The 24,280-nt window shown below is 41.1% G+C and overlaps 1 protein-coding gene across 1 annotated transcript in view; it reads left to right on the top strand.

Annotated features, from left to right (window-relative positions):
• Positions 1-24,280, top strand: part of LOC140506119 (tubulin-specific chaperone cofactor E-like protein) — a 150,737-nt gene that overhangs the window by 98,060 nt on the left and 28,397 nt on the right. Inside the window, exons 18-20 of the mRNA XM_072612921.1 lie at positions 1,005-1,578; positions 7,668-8,269; positions 16,609-17,170. Coding sequence (XP_072469022.1) covers positions 1,005-1,578; positions 7,668-8,269; positions 16,609-17,170 — 1,738 coding nt within the window. The remainder of the gene's footprint in view (positions 1-1,004; positions 1,579-7,667; positions 8,270-16,608; positions 17,171-24,280) is intronic.

The raw sequence follows: 24,280 nt of genomic DNA, 5'->3' as shown, positions 1-24,280 counted from the left end.
CATCAACCTATCCTGGTACCTATCCTCTTTTCTCTCCTCCTACTTGACCTGAATTCTCATCATTAAAGGCAAGCTTTTGAGTGAGCTGAAAGGGCTAGGTGAATAACTCTAGAAGATTTGTCTTGGACAAATCACATACCCTCCCTAGGCCTCAGCTTCCTTATCTTCAGAAGAAGAGAGTTAGATTCATTGCTCTCCAAAGTCCCTTCTACTACTAATATTCATAGAATACATAATATTCATAGCTAGTAAAATACACACATTGGAAAGAGAGGGAGGATCAGGATCCAGTACCCTCCTATTAGCACATTCCGTATGTAACTTAATTGAATTATAGATAATTATCATATTGTAAGGAAGAGAGGCCCTTGAGGAAAAGTAAGTTTTACTGAACAAAGCCAAAGTGAAGAAGATGGTGAAAGTGAATGAGGTTCCTCTCAAGGAAAGTAATTCCCAGGAGGGTAGGAAACACCCTCATAAAGGAACCAGGCATCTGAGAACCCAGCAGCGATTTATAGCTTCTCTTTTTCTTGGTCTAGGGAGATGGATGATTCAATGTTCTTGCAAAATTCCCCCCACTCCAGGTGAGGTTAGGGAAAGTAGACAAGGGAGGAAAGAAAAGACAGGGCACAGAAAGAAATGTGGGCTTTTACGTTTGTTCTCCTGAGAACGTCCTCTTCTAGGAAAAACAAGAGTAACTGCTTCGCTTGGGGTTAGAAGACTGGGGTTTCCGTATCAGCTCTACCACTTAATAGCCATGTGACTATAAGTAAATCATTTACACCTTCTCTGAGCCTCCACTTCCTCATCTGTGAAATGGAGATGCTTGCACTCCATACCTCCTGAGGTTGTGAGGAGAATGCTTTGCAAAGGCTACACACATTGCTGCTACTCTCAGATGGAGATGTTCAAGGAGGAGACCATGGCATTATTACATGAGCAGCTGGTACGTTGCTCAGTAAATGTCATCCCACTGACCGCGATGCTCTGATTTTTTTTGCCAGTTGAATAGTCAGGAAGTGGATTTACCTTTTTTCCACTCTTCGGGGAAGCTGGAAATTTTCCGGAACAAGAACAGCACCACTGTGGAGTCCAAGGGAATTGTCACTGTCCAGTACTCCGATGTGGGCGTGCTGCACATCCGTCTCTCCACTGTCTACTTCAACTGTACTGGGGGACTTTGTGGTTTCTACAACGGAAATGCCACTGATGAGCTCTGCTTCCCCAATGGCAAATGCACGGACAATGTAGCGGTGTTCCTGGAAAGCTGGACCACCTTCGAAGAGATCTGCAATGGGGAGTGTGGGGACCTGCTGAAGGCCTGCAACAACGATTCAGAGCTGCTCAAATTCTACAGGAGCCGCTCCCGGTGTGGCATCATCAATGACCCTTCCAACAGCTCCTTCCTGGAGTGCCACGGGGTTGTGAATGTCACTGCCTACTACCGGACCTGCCTCTTTCGCTTGTGCCAGAGTGGGGGCAATGAATCCGAGCTCTGTGACTCAGTAGCCCGCTACTCCAGCGCTTGTAAGAATGCTGAAGTCGAAGTGGGTCCCTGGCGGACGTACGACTTCTGCCGTAAGTCTTGGGGTGGGGGGTGGGGGGTGAGGGGGAAGATGGGAATGACCGAATCCTTGCTGCTTAGTACTTCCCTGTATCACTCAGTCAACTGCTTGGAGAAGAAGAATATTAGCTCACCTCTAGATAGTATTTTTCAATTTACAAAAGCCTTGTGAGTTACAGATCGAGCAAGCACGGTTATCCCTATTTTAGAAACGAGAAAAATGAGTTCAGAGAAAAATTAAGAACCTTACTGGTCACTTAGCTGATAGGTATCAGAATCAAGACCTAGAGAGATAGATGGATAGATAGATAGGGAGATACATAACTCTATATATGTATAGTCATTGTTATGTTCAGTTGTTTCAATTGTGTCTAATTCTGACCCCGTTCGAGGTTTTCTTGGCAAAGATACTGGAGTGGTTTGCCATTTCCTTCTCCAGCTCATTTTACAGATGAGGAAACTGAGGCAAATAGGGTTAGGTGACTTCCCCAGGGTCACACAGTTAGGAAGTGTCTGAAGCCAGATTTGAACTCAGAAATATGAGTCTTCCTGATTCCAGGCCCAGCACTCTATCCACTGCACCACTTTGGCTGCCATATATGTGTGTGATATACACACATCTATACACGTACATTTGTGTATATACACACATACACACACTCAATAACTTTCCTGTTGTAGCTTCCCTAAGTCACAGACTCTCATCACGATCCTTCATTTGATCATCTCACCTGTTGGGGAACAAGAGAGGAGTGAACTACTGCTGAGCTGAGATTAGCAGAAATTCATCAGAGCTATGATGGTACCAAACCCTGCTGAGGAAGTGAAAAAGAACCTTCATTTTACTTCAGAAGATGCGTCTGTTCCTGACCAACATTCGTTTTGCTAGGTGGTGACCAGTCAGGGTGTTTTTTTACTCTAGAAAGATAACACTAGTCCCTAGGGCAAACAGGACAGTAATCAGTAAGAGACCTGTGATCTTTGGCCAGGTTTTTGGTCCCCTGGCTCCTCTTCCCAGGGCCATGGTTGTACCAGGAGTAATCAGAGCAAGTGTTTAGAAGACAACACCCCAGGTTATCTGTGAGGCTGCAGGGAGCAGCAAAGCCCAGAGGGAATGAAACAGGGGCTGAAGTGCTAATGCACCTGGGCAGGGCCAAGACAGCAGCAAGAGAGCTTAGGTATCCCAGCTTCGGCAGCTCAAAACAGTCAAAACTTGCAGCTACTTTTCTTCTCCAAAGAGTATCTCTAAGAGGGAGACAGAGAGAGCCAGAGACAGAGAGACACAGGCAGAAAGAGGAAACAGAAACAGAGACACAGAGAAAGAGGAGAGAGAGGAGCACTTTATCTCTAAAATTTCCATCCAGTATAAATAACACTTTAACCATTCCCCTGCCCCTTGTTCTCACTCTATATGTGGCCCTATGAAGCCAGGGAGGAAACAGGGAAGTTGGACTGGGCTATTTAGAGACCTATAGTAGAAAAGAGGAGATTATATAATTAGAAGAGAGAATAACCTAAAGTTCTAGGAATGGAAGGGGCCTGGAAGGGCAAATCATTCCCTGGCTTCTGTGCAGATCTACATTCAACCCTAATTTCAAAGATAATGGTACCATTTGGGAGGTGGCATGATGTATATCAGAGAGGCCATTGGACCTTAAGTCAAGAGGCCTGGATTCACATCCCATTTCTGGTGTCCACTGGCTTGGGCAAGACACCTAACGTCTGTGAGTTATGAAGTGCCTACTCCATGCAAAGCACTGAGAATTTTTGTTGTTTAGTCATTTTTTAATCATGTCCAACTCTTTGTGCAGTTTTTTTGTCCAACTCTTTGTGAACAATGTGGGGTTTTCTTGGCAAAGATACTAGAGTGGTTTGTTGTTTCCTTTTCCACCTCATTTTACAGATGAAGAAACTGAGGCAAACAGGGTTAAAGTGACTTGCCCAGGATCACACAATGTCTGAGGTCAAATTTGAACTCAGGAAGATGAATTTTCCAGGCATAGCACTATATCTGCTGCTCCACCTAGCTGCCCTTACTGAGAATACAAAGATCTATATAATTAAGAGTGTAGAATAAATGCACTCTCAAGTAATTTATAATCTAATAGTATCCTATTGATTAGAAAAATAAATCTGATATAAAAGAGAGTGATATAATTGCAGTGGAGCAGTCAAGACAAATTGTAGTGAGGTATTTGGGAGAGGAGAGAGATTGCGGACGAAAAGAAGCCAGGGCCTTCAGTAAATGAAGAGTAGGTCAACAGCTATGCAAAGGCAGAAAATCAGGACAAAACAGAGTAAGAATGGGAGCATAGTGGAATGTTCCATTTGACCGAGACACAAAGTACATGAGGGAGAACAATATGAAACAAGGCCAGAAAGGTAGGGAGCCAAAATGCACATGGTCTTGAATTCCATAACCAAGAGTTACACTTTGTTAGGCGATAGGGAACCAGTGAAAGGTTTTGGGTAGAGAAGTGAAATCATCCGGAAGCATATTATAACAACAACTCAAGCAGTGGTGTGAAGAGTGGATTGGGGAGGACATAGACTAGACACAAGCAGGTTGGTTAGGAGTTTGTTACATTAACTTAATTGAGAAGAGATGAGGGCCTAGACAAGAAGAGGGAAGAGAATGCTGTAGAAGTTCGGAGGAAGTAAAGGTTAGCTACGTGGCTCAGTGGATAGCATGTCAGGACTGGAGTTAGGGGTTCAAATCTGGCCTCAGACTGCGTGACCCTGGGCAAGTTATTTAACCTTGTTTGCCTCAGTTTCCTTATCTGTAAAATGAGCAGGAGAAAGAAACAGCAAATCATTCCAATGTCTTTGTCAAGAAAACCCCAATTGGGATCATGAAGAATCAGACATGACTAATCAAACAAAAAACAACAGACAGGTGCAGAAGAAAAATTGCTTAGACTTGGCAATTGATTGAATGTAGGAGGTTGAGAGAAAAGAAAAAGTCAAAAATGACTCAATGGTTATGAGCTTCTGAGATATGTTCTTAGCAATTTCCATAGGAAAAAACTCCCCAACCTCCCTTGACTAGTTTCCCTTGTCTCATGCCACTATTCCAAGTTCCCTTCTATTCACCCTCTGGCATTCTCTTTTGTACCATAGCCCATTGAATTTAGCTCTTGTATATTCTGTCCACCCCTAGATTTCCAACTCTACTTCATTGGCTGAATCCAGTCACCTAATCTCCATGACACTTTGAGTCATTCCTTTGTGTTATTTGTCCTTTGCTTGTTATATGGCTTGCTCCCAGTGAATAGGGAATGTTTGTGACCTTGCATGGTACTAAGCAGAGGACTACTTATATTTGCATGTTCTATAAATACTGAACAGTACTGACAATTCTCTCTTTCCCTATGTGTTGTAGATGCCAAGAATAGCTTTTCACCATCTTGCATCCTACAAGTCTGTAGCGAGATATGGCTAAAAAACAATCACATTGACCATAGTTTCCTTGGAAGGAAGCTTCAAGCTGAGGCTACCTTATGAAGTGTCTAATTTAGACCGTGTATATTTAGTGGCTTAGAAAGTACATTAGGATCCAAAGAGTTAATCCCAATCCAGTCCTGGAGAGCGAGGTTCAGAATGGGCAGCAGCTGCGTATCAGCAACCTAATCGTGTTTGATGATAGAGAGACACAACCATTGCCTTTGTGTTTAGATATTTTTAACCAGCGCCGTTGCTGGCAGAGACAGGCTGCCCAATTAAGTAATTTCAAAGAGGCATTTTGGGAGCTAGGGGAAGTTTTATTACCCCACGTCTGTGTGTTCCAGACTTGCAGACGGATTCAGACAACACAATAAGTCATAAACTGAGAGTCATTTAAATAAGTCATGTTATTTGCTATCACCATAAACCTGCGGTTGATGTTATAACATTCATAATTCAGACAAATGTGAAAATCCCTCTGTACAGATGTACTTAATCAGCACTGAACTAGCCTTCAACTCAAAAGCTATATGCTATTGGAAGTCAATGGAGGGAAAGCAATGAAGTGGAGATAGTCCTCCAGCCCATAGAAGGGGAACTGCTTCCAGCTCACGCTACAGAGCTATGACATTGGGACTTGTGGACAAAACTATTATTGCTATAAAATTTATCTCTCTGTAGCGTCCTTCATGTTCTTGGGTTGTAAAATGTGTTTAAAAAGAGGCAATAAGTGTAAGAGCTAGGGAAGGCTTCTTAAAGACAAGGTCTCATCACCTCTGGAGTAGGCAGGGCCAAGTGGAGAGTCTTAGAGCGCAGGGCTGCCATGACTTAAAATTCCAGATTTGTTCTTGGGGCAACAAACAGTAAACACATTGGGAAAAGCAGCTAAAAATCCTGCCCCATATCACAGGGAAAGGGAATTCATTATTATAGTGACTTAGGGTTGTTGTAGGAAGGCGGCTTGGTAGAATAGTGGACAGAGTGCCAGACTTGGAATCAGGCAGAACTGAATTTGAAGCCTACTTGAGACACTTCCTAGAAGTATGACCCTAGGCAAGTCATTTAACCGCTACCTGCCCCACATTCCTCAACTGTAAAATGGGGATAATAATAGCACTTCTCTTCTAGGATTGTTGTGAGGATCAATGGAGATGATGCTTTTGCTTTGCTTTGAAGAGTTGTACAAATGTTACTTATGACTATTATTATGCTGAATGTTTGTGTCTTCTAAAATTTGATGCCCTGGTGAAAAGGTCAGATTATTCCACATAGGATGTAGCCCTTAGTGACAGAAAAACAGAGATCACAACAGATGGCACAAAGATGATTGTCTGGTAGGTGATTGATTGATAGAGGTATAATTGATAGATGATAGAAATTTAGACAGATAAATATGTAGATACACACAAATATGTGTATATATATATATATATGGAGAGAGAGAGAGAGAGAGAGAGAGAGAGAGATGATACCAGGGTTATTAGGTTCCCTGGGGTGAGTCCCTGCTTTGATTGCCAGGTCTAGAAAAGTGAAAACTTGTTCTATGAGGCCCTGTCCTAGTCTTTGTACAATCACTTGGGACTTACAAACCAGGATAAAAACCAGACTTGTGGGTAAAGAATAGAAAAGACAAAAGTTAATGACTAATCATTAAGTATATAGTGAAAGCTTGCTTTTTTCTGAGCATTATTCCAGGTACTCAGAGACAACACCAAAGAATCATAAGAAAGGGACTTTGTACCTACACTGAGATTTAAAAGTTAGAATCCAGTTGGGAGAAAAGACAAACACTCACCAAAAAGGGAATAAACAGTACCAGAAAGTACACAATGAAATGCAATAGTATATTTATCATAGGACCATAGATTTAGAGCTGGAAAGGACCTCAAAGTTCATCTGTTTCAACTATCTCATTTTGCAGATGAGCAAAAAGAGGCTCAGAGGGTTCAGATAACTTGCCCAGAGTATCCTAATGACTAAATAGCAGCCCTGGGCTGGCTAACTCTAAGTTCTTGCCTTCAGTCACTACATGATGCTACTACTCATGGATTCAAAGGTTTTAAGAAAGCAAAGGGATATCTCCACTGTGGTTGGAATGCGTAGGAAGTCTTCATGGAAGAGATCAGATGAGAAGTGGGCTTTGAAAGGGCAGGATACCTGGGAGAGCAACATGACTGAAGGAATGGAAAGAATGAATATGGAAGGTGCAGAGGATATATGCATGGACCCAGAAGATCAGAGGATACATGTTGGGGAGTAGTACAAAATTAAAATTGGATGTGTAGGGTGGGACCAGATTGTGAGAGGAAGGGAGGAATTCTAGGAGTTTTAACTTTATATTATGGTCAGTAGGGAGTTACTAGAGATTCTTGAGCATGGGAATGATATGATGAAAGAGAGGTATAAGATGACAGATGAAAAGATGTTGAACAAATGTACGAATAGAACATAAAAGCAGTGGTTGCGTATAGTGAGGACTTAAAAAAAGAAAAAAAAAAGAACCTAGGAACATTTCACCATAGGTCCCTTTCCTGGGGAGAGTCACATAGCACTGATTAAGGACTTCTATGCTCATTTTGTTATACAAATCAAGCCTTAAAAAACATGTTTCTGATCCCTGTTCTCTTCTTGAGTCTCCTTTCTCATTGGTTGCCTTCAGCTCTTGACTGCCCCGAGAACAGCCACTTTGAAGAGTGCATGACCTGTACGGAGACCTGCGAGACCCTGGCCATTGGCCCCATTTGTGTGGACAGCTGTGCTGAAGGGTGCCAGTGTGATGAGGGCTATGCCCTAAGGGGCACCCAGTGTGTTCCCCGGAGTGAGTGTGGCTGTATCTTTGAAGGGCACCAGCTCTCCACGAATGAGACCTTCTGGGTAGACCTAGACTGTCAACTCTTCTGTTATTGTAATGGGACAGACAACAGCGTGCACTGTGAGAGCATCCCCTGCAAAGATGACGAATACTGCATGGAGGAGGGTGGACTGTATTACTGCCAGGCTCGAACAGATGCCTCCTGCATTGTTTCTGGGTATGGCCACTACTTGACCTTTGATGGCTACCCCTTTGATTTCCAGAGCAGCTGCCCACTCATCTTGTGTACCACCATAAGTAGACAGAGCACAGATCTATTTCCCAAATTCACAGTCACTGCCAAGAATGAAGACCGGGACCCATCGCTGGCTTTGTGGGTCAAACAGGTGGATGTGGCTATTTTTGGCTACAGTATTGTGATTCACCGGGCCTACAAGCATACGGTGCTGGTAAGTTGATGGTAAGCTGGACCCCAGAGGAGGGGGCCTGGGAATAGAGGAAGGCTAACAAGCTTGGAGATCATCTTGTCCAATCACCTCATTTTACAAATGATCAAATTGAGGTTTGGGCCTGATTGAATCAGAAAAAAATGTGTATATTGGGGACTAATAAGGAAATAATGTTGGACATGAAGGATGGGCCATAAAACAGAGGTGTCTCCAACCCCTGGTAGAAGAATAGGAGGTCAGTAATGGCTTCATTTTGTTGAATTGAATTGAGAAAAATCAAGTGACCTGCCCAGCGTTGTTTGGTTAGCTAGAGACAAAACTGAATCTTGCACCCAGGCTTCCTGACTCATTCCAGCACAACAAACTACCATTTGTGCTTAGCTCTACTCAGGCTTGGAGATGTTAAGAATCATTGAATCTCAGAGTTAGAAGATATCTCAGAATTCAACTAGTACAACATGTACAGAACAGAAATATCCCTCCTACAACATCTCTGACAAATGATCGGGTCTCAAATCTTTAAAGAACTCCCATGAAAGGTAACCCACGACTTCCCAAGGCAGCCCATCCAACTTGGAAATAGCTCTGAAGGTTAGCATTTTTTCCCTTTACATTTATATCTGAATATTTATATCAATTTCTTCTACCCTCTGGGACCAGAAAGAAATCTAATCCCTTTTCTACATGGCAGTTTAGCAAGTATTTGAAAACCCTGTTTGGAGTCCTGGGAAGCTTTCTCGTCTCCTAGTTAAAAGCATCACACTAGCTCAGTTCTAGACCCACAGTCCATGTTCTATTTTATTATTTCCATCTTCTTGTGCATTCCTCTCCTCCTCCCCAATCCCCCTCCCCAGAATGGTTATCTTTGCCTCCTCAGCCACCACAGCACCGTGTTCCTTAATTCACTCATTTCACATGGGTTCATTTAGGTGGGTAAAAGCTAGTTGTTTTTAGTGACTTAATTGTACAGTATCTCAGGATGCAAAATACTAATTAAATAATAAGTAACATGGTACTAATTATGGCAGTGAACCTAATCTCTGATGGGAACAGTTTGCTTCTTTTATAGGAACTTCAGTAACTCTGTGGTCATGAAGGTTATATAAGGAAATCACCCAATATCTCTTTTAAAATCTTACTATATTTATTTAAATATGTATTTGGAAAGGTAAAGGAATAAAGGCATAGCTGCTTTAAGATCTAATTTGTAAGCCACAGAGAGTCTGCAGATAGTAGTAATAGTAGTAGTAGCAGTAGTAGTAGTTAAGTAGTAGTAGTGGTAGTAACAATGGGGACAGTGATGATGGTAGTGGTAGTAATATGGTTTGATCCATACCTGTGGTTTCACTGGTGTTGGGAGCTACATGTGAGTAGATTCCCTCTACCACAGCAAGTCAACAACAATCTATAATTTATAGACTTGGGAAATCTAATAGAGCATTAAGAGAGTAAGTGACTTACCCAGGGACCCCAGCCAGTATGGGTCAGAGGCAAGACTCAGGCCTTCCTGGCTCTCAGGTCAGCTCTCTGTCATGCCATACTGCTTGTTATACTGATGCTGATAGTAGCTGATGTTTGTATAACACAGTCTCCAGAGCATGCTACATTCATGACCTCACTTGGGAGTATTATACTTCTGAGAAGGATAAATGAGAGGGGCTGTGGTATTGTGACTAGAGACCAGATGCAGGAAGATCTTAATTTCCGGCCAGCCTGGGACACCTCCTAGCTGTGTGGCTCCAAACAAGTCCAGAAAACTTTCTCTGAAAAGTTTCCTACACCAATAAAATTGAAAGTCTAGGGCAAACAAATCCAGATCACGAATTGCATGTTAATGTGAAAGCTGGCTTCAGAAACACCAAACACCCAAGCAGGAGAGTTTCCTCAACAGAGACTGACTTATGGTAAGCACATAGTAGGTATGAGAAGGGCTTTCTTCCATGTGGAATAAAAACCTATTTCTCTCAAAGAAATTATGAAGGACTGGGTAATTCGACTGAGAGCACCTAGCATTGTCTACAGGACTAAAAATACCGTTAAGTAGAAATTTGGAGTTGTTTAGCTACCTCCAACTCTTCATGACTTCATTTAAGGTTTTCTTGGCAAAGATACTGGAGTGATTCACTGTTTCCTTCTTCAGCTTATTTTACAGATTGAGAAAACTGAGGCAAATGGAGTTAAGTGACTTGCCCAGGGTCACAAAGCTAGTAAGTGTCTGAGGCCAGATTTGAACTCAGGAAGATCTTCCTGACTCCAGGCCCAGTACTTTATCCATTGTGCCACCTAGCTGTACCCCCTAAAAGGCTTGTCTCACCAAACTGTGCTGAAGACTCCAAATACAAAAGCCAAACAGTGTGTGTGTGTGTGTGTGTGTGTGTGTGTGTGTGTGTGTGTGTGTGTGTGTGTGTGTAGCCCTCATTGATGTCCCTCTTCTTTCTTAGAAATATTACACACAGTTCTATGCTATCTGGTGGATGTATGGGAAAAAAAGAAGGAAAGGAGAGGGAAGGAGGAAGGAGAGAGGAAGGAAGGAAGAAAGGAAGGAAGGAAGGAAGGAGGAAGGGAGATAGGGAAGAAAGGAGAGGGGGAAAAGAAAGGAAGGAAGAAGGGGAAAGGAAAGGAGAAAGAGTAGGAAAGAAAAAAATGAGAGAGGGAGGAGAGGGAGAGAGAGAGAAAGCGCTATTAAGTTTGTGTGAATTTATCTAAATTTATTCAAATATCGTACACAAATTAGGGCAACATGGAAAAAATATCCATCAGATATATGGATAAGGGAAGAATTCATGACCAAACAAAAGATAGAGAGGATCACAGGAGGTAAAGTGGAACATTTTGACTACATAAAATTAAAGTTTTTGCGCATACAAAACCAATGCAGCCAAAATTAGAAGGAAAGAAGGAAGCTGAAGTGGGGGAAGGATTTTTTACAGCAGTTTTCTCTGACAAAATCTCATGTCTCAAATGTATAGGAGACTGAGTCAATTAAAAAAAGATCCATTCCATAACTGATAAATGGTTAAAGTAAATGAACAGGCAGTTTTCAAAAGAAGTCAAAGTTATCAATGGTCATGTAAAAATGCTCTAAGTCACTAATAATTAGAGAATTGCAAATTAAAGCAGCTCTGAGGTACTGCCTCACAATCATTAGATTGACTAATGTGACAGAAAAAGATATGACAAATGCTAGAGGGGATGTGGAAAAATGGAGACACCAATGTATCATTAGTGAAACTGTGAATTGGTCCGAGCATTCTCTAGAATAATTTGGAACTATGCCCAAAGAGCTATAAAATTTAACCCACCAATATCATTGTAGCCCAAAGAGACATATAAAAAAAAAGGAAAAGGACCCAAGTGTATGAAAATATTTATATTAGTTCTTTATGTGGTGGCAAAGAATTGGGAAGCTGAGGGGATATTCATCAATTAGGGAACAGCTGAACAAGTTTTAGTACCGGGGTGGGGAACCTGTGGCCTTCTAGGTCCTTGAGTGCGATCTTTTGACTTAGTCTGAGCTTTACAGAATAAATCTATTTACTAAGGGGATTTGTTCTATGAGGTTTGGATTGAGTCAAAGGGCCATACTTGAGGACCTAGAGGAGTCACATGTGGCCTCAAGGCTGCAGGTTCCTCACCCCTGTTCTAGTATATTGTGAAGGGATGTTGTTCAATTGTGCTATAAGAAATGATGAGGGATATGGTTTCAGAATAACCTGGGAAGACTTGTATAAGCTGATGCAAAGTGAAGTGAACAGAACCAGGAGAACATTGTACACGGTAACAGCAATATGATAATGAAAATCAAATATGAAAGGTCATTCTGATCAATACAATGATCCATGCCAATTCCAAAGGACACATGATGACTCCTCCACCTCCAGAGAGAGAACTAATGAACTCTTGAGTGAATACTGAAGTGTATTTCTTCACTTTCTTTTATTTTTCTTGCTTTTTTTAAAAAAATAGCATGGCTAATCTGAAAATATTTCACACATTTCTACATTCCAGATACTTGCATATTTTTCAGATGGCTATCTTCTTACCTTCTCAATGGAATAAGGATAGGGTTAGAGGGAGGAAGAGAATAGGGAACAGAAAATAAAAACTTTTTAAATTAAAGCAATAAAAAGGTTGGGCAGATCCCCCACAAAAAAAGATAAGGTCATTTAAGGCCACTGTCCTTTATAATGTTGTCATTGTATAAATGGTTTTCCTGCTTTTGCTGAGTTCAGCCATCCTCTGCACATAGAGATCTTATCAGTTTCCTTTGAAACTTGGCTTTTATCTTAAGTTTGACTGTGAAAGGAAAGAGAGAGACATGAGGAGATTGTAGGATCAAGTGTGCGTTGTTTGGTTTGGGGTTTGGGGTTTTTTTTGAAGATGAGGAGACCTGATTAAGTTTGTAGGCAGGAGGAAAGTAATCAATAGGTAAGGAAAGATTAAATATTAGAGAGATGATGGGGAATGATTAGGTAGGGGGAATAAAGGAAGGAGAATTCTTCTAGAGGACAAAAAAGGAACAGAATCGAGGGTACAAATAGGTACATTGATTTTGGCAAAAAGATTCACCTCTTCATCATAGACTGGAGTAAAGGAGAAGAGAATGGGGGATGATGTCCAAGGTTTTAAGATATAAGATGACAAAGGAGAGAGTTTGTTCATTAACTGAGTATTTATTAAACATTCACAACACCAACAACACAAGTACAATGTCAGAAATAATCCTTACTAGCAAGGAGTTGACATTTACAATCAATAGCCTCTATTCTCTTTATAAAAGATGAAGCTGAAGGTTTGGGCAGAGAGGAAAGTGAGAGAATTTCTTTGTAGTGTTTAAGAAGAGAAAGTTTAGAAGATTTGCTGAGAGGGTGAAATGGAGCCCCAGGGAAATCAAGTCAATTTGATTCGTAGTGGACTCCATCAGTGCTGGGCAGCTTGCTCCCATGCTCAGCAATGAGGATGTGAGAGTGCAAAGGGAGCCAGTGGGGATTCTCTGTCTGCTTCTCTTCCTGTCTCATCTTCAGCTCCAATTACTTTCTCCCCTCACACCCCTCTGTTACCTACCTCCATACCCCTCCCTATCATCCCCTCCATTCTTTACTAAAATGAAGTAACGTAGTCAGGGTAGAAGCAGGGATCCATGGGATTTGGGAATGAGTCAAATCAAACAGAATCTGAGTTTTCCAAAGTCAAAGCAGGATCGTGCTCTAAGGTTCCCCACAGAATAGACAGAGAAGATAAAAAGCAAACCCCCAAACTGACAAGCTCATTAGTTGCCTGATTTAATCCAACCCTTTTGGGTCCCCAAAGTGCTTCTCACTTCCTTCCCTGTTTCTCCAGGACCAACAGCCAATAAGAGACCATGAGCTGGGGAAGAAAACAGAGCTGAAAAACTCCTGTGCTCTTGGAAAAACTGGCTTTGGGTTTCCATAATAATGTAAGGGGTACCAGGGCCACAAGTTATATACCATTCCCGTTAGACTTCAAGTGTTAAAAGTCTCCTCCCCAACCTGTTCCTTTGCCGAGTAACTCTTTTCACTTTGCTTATCGAAAGGCTCATCTCACCCAGTATTCATTGCTTTGATTTTTTTTAAAACTATCCCTTGACTTCACTTCTTAATCTGATTCGTGGTTAAATAGGAAAATAATTTTACTTATTTGATTATTTTGTTTGGTTCTCTGGATGATTACATATCTCTTCTGTCCTGGATTTTGACTTTTTTCACAGAATTTTGTGCAAATTCTTCTAGGCTTGGTCTATATTCACTTCTTCTATTGTGCATCTCTTGAAGGTGATATACTTGTATGACATCAGGAATGGAAGCAGGGAATAAGCCCTTACCCTATTCCATGGCTGTCTGGATTCTGCCGATTTATTTTTTGAGGGGACTGGTGCCTGGCCATACCTTTGTACCATCTCTGGGCTTCCCTTAAAATTTATACTCTCTGACATAATACTGCATCATGGCTATTCTGGGAAGGTGTTCCCTTATTGTCTCATACTCTACCCAGAGTTTTTTAATCTTTTAAATGTATCTGTCGTACATCTCATTCCACTCCCAAGAGTTAAACTTTCGGTGTCTTCTAAAATAATTAATTTGTCTGACCAACAAGCTAATCTGTACTTGTGTAGGAAGGCTAGAAGAGAAAAGGCCCAATCCAGGGCTTTCCCTCCCTTTGTCTCTCACATTCATTTAAACAGTGACCTTCTTGAAACAAAGTCTTTATCTTTGTTGTCTGACCTAGAGAAGTGACTGCAATGAGTATTTGAGGCCTAGAGAGAGAGAGGGAAGTACCATAGTAGGCCAGTAAAAAGATATTTCTTATCAAGTGGCATCCAGTCACCTGCTTCATCTAGATTAGAAGGCTATCTCTGTTCCCAAGCTCTGTGCCTTTGAAAGCTGGGGCCATATAACCTACCAGGGTGTTTGGTGCTTTGTAAACTCTGAGCTCCCTAATATTAGGCCCATATTTAAAGATTAGCAGACTGTTCTTCAGAAAAAAATTTTTTTTTTTAGAGAGCAGAGTTTTATTCTGAAAAAAATTCAGCCTGTTAATCTGGCTTACATTGGAATGAGAGGTCCAGAGGCATGAAAAATGGAAGCAGACAACTAAGATGATGAAAACCCTAATGTAATATAACAGTAAGAAGCAGGTGACTTTTGTGATAAAATAACCAGACAAGCCAGGCCAATTCAGGCCTGCTGGCAACCCTATTCCCAATTCTTTATGATTAATAAATGCTGTCCATTCAGACTGATTGGCAGGATATCTGTCATCTGTCCTCCAGTCATGGCCCATGTAGCAAGTCTCAGCAGATAACAAACAAACCTCAGAGTCACAAAATCCAGGATTCAGATTCCACTTTGAAATACATAGGCTATGTGGCCCTCAGCAAATTACTTACTCTGTCAGAACTATAGGGAAATTCTTCAGACTGTAAATTGCACAGCAGTTAATGGTCTGCATTGGTAGATGGAATTTCTTCAGGGAAGTTCCCAATATCAATGAAATAAAATGTTCAAATCAAACCAAACAACAAAAAATAAAAACAAAACATTAAAAAAAAGAAACCAAAACCTAACTCAATCCATTGACAGAAGAGTCTTGCAATTGAAGTTACTGTCTCGAATGGGGTCTTAGATGTCATCTTTGGGCTAAACTATAAATGTTCTCGTTTCTGAAAGGATCTCCAAAGCATTTGTCCAGTAAACTTCATTACACAGGTGAGGAATTCATGAGTTCCTACTTACCAAAAATAAATTCAATTTAATGAATGTCTAATGGCATTAGACAACTTCACTTCTTGGTTCTGACTCGCATTCAGGAATCTTTAAATTGTATCCCCTCCCACAGTCAGCAAGAAACAATTTAAATGTTTTGAGAATAGGTGCTATATAAATCTAAAGAATCATCATTAATGTATTAACAGTTAATTATCTAAATCTATGACAAATCATAGTACAGGAGATTAGGCCACATCTAAAAATCAGATATGGTGGAAAATCCAAAAAGAAATAGTCAATTAAAGAATGAACAAATGAATGGCATTTGCAATGGGCAGAGCATTTTGCCATGTGCTGGGGAAAAAAACAGGAAGGCAGAGACAACCCCCACTCTGCAGGAGCTCATGTTCTTTTGGGGGAAACAAGCAGCAAGTTGGGTGGAAAGACCCCATTGTCCTTAGGGTACAGTGGCAAAGCAGATAACATTTCTTCTTTAATATAATTTCCACTGATAAAATCATTATCAGTTTCTGATGCTGAACTATGTTGTCCACTTTGAGCTTAAGTGCCAAAGATTTTGGTGTTAAAAATGTTTTTTTCTGGAACCAGAGCTGTGGCTGGAGCACCCACACAAGCATCCAGACTGTTTTCTTGGGATGATATCTGTAGGGCTAGGTTGGAAGCAGGGCTGGTGTCTGAGTTTCTATGACTCCTGGGACCCTTGAGTTTACCTACCAGTAGGTGGGAGCTAGTCAGCAGTTGGTGTTGGTGGTGGCAAAGAAGGTGAACTCCTTCTCCACAGTGATTGTTCCCCTCGATGATGGCTACAGAGCCAGGGCTGAAAGCAGGGCCACTGGTCTGGGGGGCACAACTATTTCCAAGGCTTTTGAATTCAGGGTTCAGGGTCCTGAGTTCTTTTCACCGAGGTCTGAAAGTGCGATGGTAGCAAGGTTTTGATTTGCCTGGCATATGCTATCTCCTATCTCTCCCTTAGGGTTTAACTTTCCTTTGCATATTTGCATAAGGCCCTTTAGTAATTGATCACTAGGATAGGATCTAGGACATTTTAGTGGAAACTGACTCTCTCTACCTCAACACTATTCCTTCTTGCAGGTCAATAATGAGCGTCTGTATCTACCTCTGAAGCTGGGTCAAGGAAAAATCAACATCTTTTCCTTTGGCTTCCATGTGGTGGTGGAAACTGACTTTGGGCTCAAGGTTGTCTATGACTGGAAAACTTTTCTATCAGTCACTGTGCCTCGGAGCATGCAGAATGGCACATTTGGCCTGTGTGGGCGCTACAACGGGAATCCTGATGATGACCTGGAGATGCCCATGGGCTTGATGGCCTCTAGTGTCAATGAATTTGGCCAGAGTTGGGTAAAGAGGGACACTTTTTGCCAGGTGGGCTGTGGAGACCGCTGCCCCTCCTGTGCCAAGGTAGAAGGCTTCTCCAAAGTCCAGCAGCTCTGCAGCCTGATACCCAACCAGAATGCAGGTTTTGCCAAGTGCCACAGTAAAGTCAACCCCAGTTTCTTCTACAAGAACTGCCTGTTTGATTCCTGTATTGATGGGGGAGCTGTGCAGACAGCATGCAGCTGGTTGCAGAATTATGCCAGCACCTGCCAAACCCAAGGCATTGCCGTGACCAGCTGGAGAAACTACACATCCTGCTGTGAGCCTACTCTCTTTCCATTTCCCCTCATTCTTCTCTCATTTTGGGGGGCAAAAGCTGTTTCTGTAGAACGTGAGAGTAAATAACCTGGGGTGAGAGTGTTGGGTGCTAACATGGAAAAGGCAGAAGAGAGCCATAGGAACATAGATTCATATTTTTAGAACCCCCTGGGCCTACGGATAATATAGGATGTTGTGTAACTTGTTTCAGTTTACATGGGGTAACGTTATTCTTAAATAGAGCGGTAAGACCATAGGCCTGGGAATTAGGAGACTAAGCCTGGGCTCAGCTCACACTCACTGTGTGGCATCAGTAATTCACCCAGCCTTCTTAAGCCTTGGTTTTCTTATCTGTAAAATGAGGATAATAATACTTGATTTACCGTTTTCTGCTTTAAAGAATCATAGGCATTAGTGGAAGCACTGCAGACTCAGAGCTGAGGAAATGTCCTGATTTTCAAAAAAGAGAAGACAGATAATTATAACTATGGACTAGTGATCTTGTCAATTCCTGATAAGATTCTAGAAGGGATTGAAAAAGGGACAGAAAAGAAAAATGTGATCAATACAACTTAGTAGAGATTCATCAAGAACAAGTCACTAGGGTAGTATTTAAGATGAGTATGGTGGGCATACTCACATCTAGATCTCTCTGGATAGCAATAGCTATATTTACAGATAAATATATCGATAGAGATATAGATACTCATATGTGCGTGTGTTCGTCCTTCATTGCCGAAGAAGACCATGCCATCAGAGAAATAATGACTTGACTTGCACTTGACTTTGCTTTGAGTGAGGGAGGGCTGTGCAGGTCACCAGCCTCACTTCTCCAGAGCCATCTGAATCCAGTGACCAGATATTCATCAGGATGACTGGAGATGACCCAGGATGAGGCAGTTGGGATTAAGTGACTTGCCCAAGGTCACACAGCTAGTGAGTGTCAAGTGTCTGAGGTGAGATTTGAACTCAGGTCCTCCTGACTCCTGCTCTATCCACTGTACCACTTAGATGCCAGATACCCATATCTATATTGATAGATAGATTTCTCTACCTACATAGATACATATATATGTATCTATGTATGTATATGTATTTCAGGAAGGTATTTGACAAAGCTTCAATTCACAACTGTTTGATTGATTGGACTCAATAAGTATTGATTAATGGAGGGAACTCCCTAGTGAAGGATCATAGGTCTTGGATTCTATTTGTCAGTAACTTGGGAAAAAACCCATTTGTACATCATTTGTAATCTGTATTTCATAAACCTTGTTAGGATACTTGGGTTTAAGTCCTGACTCTATTTATTTGACCCTGGACAATCCACTGAAACATTTATTAACCTCAATTTTCTCATCTACAAATGGGAATAATATTTATACGACCCATCCACAAGGCTTCAATGAAGAAAAGTGTTTTGTAAATTTTAAAGTACTATTCAGGGTGTTACGAAAGTCTTGGTACAGTTTTAAGATATTAAAACTTTAAGCACTAAGGTATTAAAAGCTTAAAACTACACTAAAACTTTTGAGATACCCTGTGTGAATTATTATTATTGGTTAGTGGATCTAGGGGCTTGGAATTAGGAAGACCCAGGTAGAAGTCTTGCCTTTGAACCTTTGGGTAAGCCACTTAGCTTCTCGATGCCCCAGCAAAAACTGTTTAAGATTAGAATTGACAGAAAAGTTGCCTATAGGTATCAGAAAAGAATGTTTCCACCTCATGAGTTCCATACACTGATAAAATAACAGGTCAGTCCCAACCACCCTCTCCCCTCCCACACCAAATTATAATTGTTATGAAGCTGTGAGAAGGTATGCTTATTAAATTTGGGATTGCCTTGAAGCTAAAAGGATAGGTAATTATCCTGGAAGACAGAATTAGCTGCCAGAAAGATCTTAGCAAGCAGTAATAGTTGGCTAAATCCAGTCAGATGACATTTAAAAGGAATAAATATAAATTCCTATACTCGCATTCAAAAAACCAATTGCAAAAGTAAGGAGGAGGGAGATATAATTAAAAAGCAGTTAATTTATATTAAAAAATCAGAGTAGTTTTAGTAGTCGGTAAGCTCACAAGCTCAGCACGATAGAAATGTAGCTTCCAGGGTGAGAGAAAGAGAATATCCTGTTGGACTCTGCCTTGGTCAAACCACATTTGAGTATTATGTCCTCTTCTGGATGCCATATTTTAGGAGAGCTGTTGGCAAATTGGAATTGGTCCAGAGCAGCCACTGTGGTGAGGGGGTGCAAAACCATATCACAGGAATTAGGGATATTTAGCCTGAAGAAAAGACATAGGTGGGGTACAACATCTGTCTACAAATACCGAAAAGGCTCTCCTGTTAACTTGTTTACGTGAACCCAGAGGATGGAACAGATGTGGTCTGTAAACTTCAAAGTGCTTTTGAAATACAAGCTGTTAGTTAGTATGAAGGCTGTCACAAAATGGCCTGCTCTGCTTCAGGAAGTGCCTGTTCTATGGAATTAGACGTCTTTGAGCAGAAGAAGCTGGATGACCACTTGGTGAGTATTTTGTAGCAAGGATTTCTATTCATGTATAAGTTAGGCTAGATGACATGAAGTCTCTTAATATTTGGCAATTTTATCACTTTTTAGCTCTCAGAGTTAGGAAGACCTGGGTTCAATGTTAGCCTCTGACACTTCTTATTTCTATCCTTTCCTCATACCCCAAGAGAACACAGGATTGTTGGAAGTTAAATAACTTACTTGAAAGTATTCTGAGAAAAAAAAAAAACCCACTACCTAAACAAGGTAGTATTATCTACCAAAGTAATTTAGTTATATCTAATGAGGCAGAATGTAAAGAAACAGATTCACTGATCTTGTAACTCCCTCAGCACCTAGCATGATGTGTGTATGAGAAATGAACAAAGTTATTTCTGGAAACCCTAACATATTAAAAGGCTATCTGCTGATACTCAGTGTATCCCACTGGGCCTGTCCCCAGCACTTCATGGCTACTTCCAGCACTTCACACCAATCAAGACAACATGCTACCCTCCTCATGACCTCACTGTGGTAGGTTGATACCCAGACCCCAATATTACACATTTGATCCCTTGTGAGAGTCAGACAATTGATATGTTTGATAGGAGCAAACTCAGGAAATATGATGTGTCAGCTTTATTACCCGAATTCTTCTGGTATCATTTTACTAAATGTTTTTTTCCCCAACTGGACACTACTTTATTGACAACCAACAGGGACAACTTCCTAACATATTAAAAGGTCATATACTGATACTCAATGCATGCAGGTGAAAGCAAATGATTTAAAAGGATCTCCAAAGGAAAGGTAGATGGAGAGCGGCTGAAGAAAGAGAGAGGAAGAGAAACCAACAAAACATTTTCCTGTCGTTAATGAACTTGGCTGCCTGTTGAGATCCCGGTGGCAGATCATGTAGAATTTAGCTAGTATTAATGTCTGTACAGAGTAATTGGGCTCTTCTGATTTAGCTTTAATTAGTTAATTGAACCAACATTTTTGAAGCACCTACTGTGTAGAGGAAAGATTTGGAGTTAGAGGAATTTAGTTCAAGTCTCACTTCTCCCATTGGCTCCCTGTATGGTCTGGGGAAATTTCTTTTCTGGGGTCAGTTTCTTCATTTGTTAAAATGAAGGAGTTAGACTAGATGAGCTCTAAAGTCCCCTCCAGTTCTAACTCTGTGACCCTGTGTAAAAAATGGTAGAATACTAAAGCAAAGGTTCTTCACCTTTTTTTGTGAGATGAGTCCCTTTGGCAGTCTGCTGAAGCCCATGGACCTTTTCTCAGAATAATGTTTTATAATGTGTAAAATAGTATCAGTAGGATTACAAATAAAACCAATTATTTATTGAATATAATTAAAATTCTTTAAATAAATTAAGTTTGGAGACCCTACATTAAGAACCAGCAGAGGTGCTAGGTGAAATAAAAGTATGGAAAAGACAGAGGTCCTGCCTTCATGGAGTTTATTGTCTATCAGGGGGATAAAACACAAGCAAAGAAAACTGTTAATATATCACATTACATGAGAAGCACTAACAGAGAGATGCAAAACACATGTTCTGTGAGGTCCAAAAGGGAAAATTGTTTCCACCTGGGAGAATGGAGGAAGGTTTTATGAATGAGATGCCTTTTGAGATGGCTTTATGGAGCAGTGAATAGGGTATAGGAAGAAAATGCACTCAAAGCAGTAAGGGCATGGAAGTAGAAAAGTACTGGGTTTATTATGGTAACAGTACAGTCCAATTTAATTGGCTAAGATTTTAAAAGGCAAAGGACTACCAGACTGTGGAAGAGCTTAAATGCCAGGTGAAGGTATTTGAATTTTATCTAATCAGTTTTATAGAACCTTTGAAGCTCTGGGGGCAGAGATGTGGCATAGCTAGGTCTATGCATAATGAAGGTGTTTCTATCAAGGTTAAAAAGGATGGCTCAGAAGGCCAAAGAGGTCCCATTAGGTAGCAAAGGAGAAATCAGCTAGGGCAAGTCCATTTACTTTTCTGAGACTCCATTTCCTCATTTGTTAAATGAAAGGTTGAACTAGGTGATGTCTGTCCTTGGGCATTGACCAGGTCAGGGCTGCCTTGGGAGGAAACAGATGGTAGAGAGTATGGAGGTATGATCAATATCACTTAACACCTGACTCTCCCTTCTCCCATATCTCTCAACCAAAGGTTTCAAATATGGGAGATGAGGTGAATGATGGCATCAGTGATAGAAACACTGAGGCCAAGAAGGTGAACGTGTTTCTGGAAAAAGTTAATGGTCACTCTCTATGGAAATATGCAGTGCGTCTACAGACCAATGTATTTGGCATCTGGTTCAACCCCTCATTTTATAGATGAGAAAACAGATGCTCAGAAAACTTAAGGGATTTGCCCTAGCTGCTTTCCCGTTTGAGGACTCCTCAACCCCAGGAATGAGGTTCCCCCACCTCTGTTTGCACCTTTGTACAAATAAAGGAATAGAAGGGAGGTGGAACTCTGTCCATGGTGAGAGCCCATGTCCTAGACGCCATGCTTATTCCTTCTCAGTCTACAATGACAATCCTATGGCCCTGCCCTTTGGTTCCCTTGTGGCTGTCCCCCTGTCCCTTTGTTCCTTCTGTCACATGGCTGACATCCATAAGTTTTCATAAGCCCTAGAGCTAGAAGGGACTGTAAAGGTCATCTTATTTTACAGGTGAGGAAGCTGAATGATGATGAAAGAATTTGTCTGAGGAGTCACAGTTAAATATCAACGGTGGGATTTGAACCCAGGTCTTTACTGACTCCAAAGGAGTATAATTTCCACTACAACACATCTGCTCTAACTTTGACTACTCCCCAAATGTTTGAAGAAAGAAGGAAATGGAGGAAGTGTGAGCCAGAGGCTCTTACCTGTCCTTTACATGACCCATCCTTGGCCTATTGTGCTCTGTTCCCTCCTTGAGCCCACCTACTAGTGATGTGATCTGACCAAAAAGTCCTTCCACTTCTCTGAATCCATTTCCTCATCTGTAAGTGAGGAAATTGAAGCCACTGGATGATTGCTTAGCCCCCCCCTCCCAACCCAGATCTTTCAGGCTCCTTTAGGTATATTCAAGTCTTAGTTCTATCACCCAGAATGCTTATTCCTTCCAGGTTTTTGTCAGATGCAAACTTTAGAAAACTCAAACACCATGTATTGGGGAAGAGCAAAAAATAGTATATCTCAAAGGCACAAATACAAGCTCACTTTGCTTTGACTAGAATAAGAGTACAACTCTAAGGCTAGGCCTGTAAGGACTTCCAGAGGATTCTGTCCTACCCTTCTGGAGATCTTTGGTAAACTCAGTTTGGATATAGACCTGAAGCTGGTAACCAGTGTACTGTAGCAATGCTAGTAATTTGTATAACATTTCATCTTTTATCAAAGAACTTGCTCCTACCTAGTTATACTTGATCATCCCAATTACCCTTACAGAGAGGTGGGGCAAGTATTGTTTCTATTATGTAGCTGACAAAGCTGAGGCCAAGAGAGGCTAACCAAATGGTCCAAGGTCACAAAACTAATTAGTAGAAGAGTTGGCCCAAGAACCCAGGTCTCCTGCTTCCTAATTCACTCTTCTTTCCATTATACAGGGTTGATCTTTCTTTAAGAAGAGAGTTAAAATACTAACATGGCATTCAACATTTTGGGCTCTACTTATACCAATTACTTAATCAATAAGTATTTATTCTGAACCCTCATTGTGCTAGGGAATAGGGGCTCTTGGAGAATATGGAAGGAGTGGATAGAGAAAATTAATAGAGTGTGGTATGGTCTCTGTCTTGAAGGAGCTTAGCCCCTACCTGTGGCTCCGAAAATTTTTTAGTTTTGTGTCCAAAAATGAGAACAACAGGGGCTCTTCTTTCTATAGACCAGGTGATCTTCTCCCAGGTAAGAAGGTCTTTCTTTACATAGCTGAGGCTCTGCCCAAACCAAGTTTGAAGGCCCAGCCTAGAGTTAGAGCAGCCAAGTGTGTCATAGAAGATTTGAATTCAATAGCAAGATTATTGGGTTAAGTAATTCCTGAATGATCCATCAGCACTGATGGTTGACTCAAAGCTATCATTCAAAGATAGGGTACATAAAAGAAACTGAGGGGATAGGAAAGAATGCCACAAAGGAAAGAACTGGCCCAAAGGAAATTACGAGGTATGGTCAGAACCAGCCCTGTCTCAACACTTACTACAGGAACAAGAGATAACTGAGAGAGAGTATCTATTTCACTAGCTCTGATTAAAGAAGATAATAAGATGGTATACCATGGCCTTGACTTCCAAAAAACAAGAATAGAAATATTTCCTGAACCTCTTTCTGCTAAGAAGCATTCAATAATCCCTTTTTGACAAATGGCGGAATACTGAGAAAGAGAGGTTAAGTAAGAATCCTCTATTATACTTGAGCCTTATTGGTAGCAAGGGAGAAATGCTTGTGCTTTCCAATTATTTCAGCTCTTCTTGTCAATAAGAAAACAATTTATTATCCAATTACCTTTCTCCTCTCTAAAAACCTCTTTAGGTTGGGGAGAGCAAGCAGTGTCTGCCAAGCTAAAGAGGAGGAATTCTCTGAAACACTGACTACATTTAAGATTACCA

This window comes from Notamacropus eugenii, chromosome 5, assembly GCF_028372415.1.
Source record: "Notamacropus eugenii isolate mMacEug1 chromosome 5, mMacEug1.pri_v2, whole genome shotgun sequence".
Taxonomy (NCBI): domain Eukaryota; kingdom Metazoa; phylum Chordata; class Mammalia; order Diprotodontia; family Macropodidae; genus Notamacropus; species Notamacropus eugenii.
The sequence above is the reverse complement of the archived record's forward strand: the minus strand, read 5'-3'. Positions and strand labels throughout refer to the sequence as shown.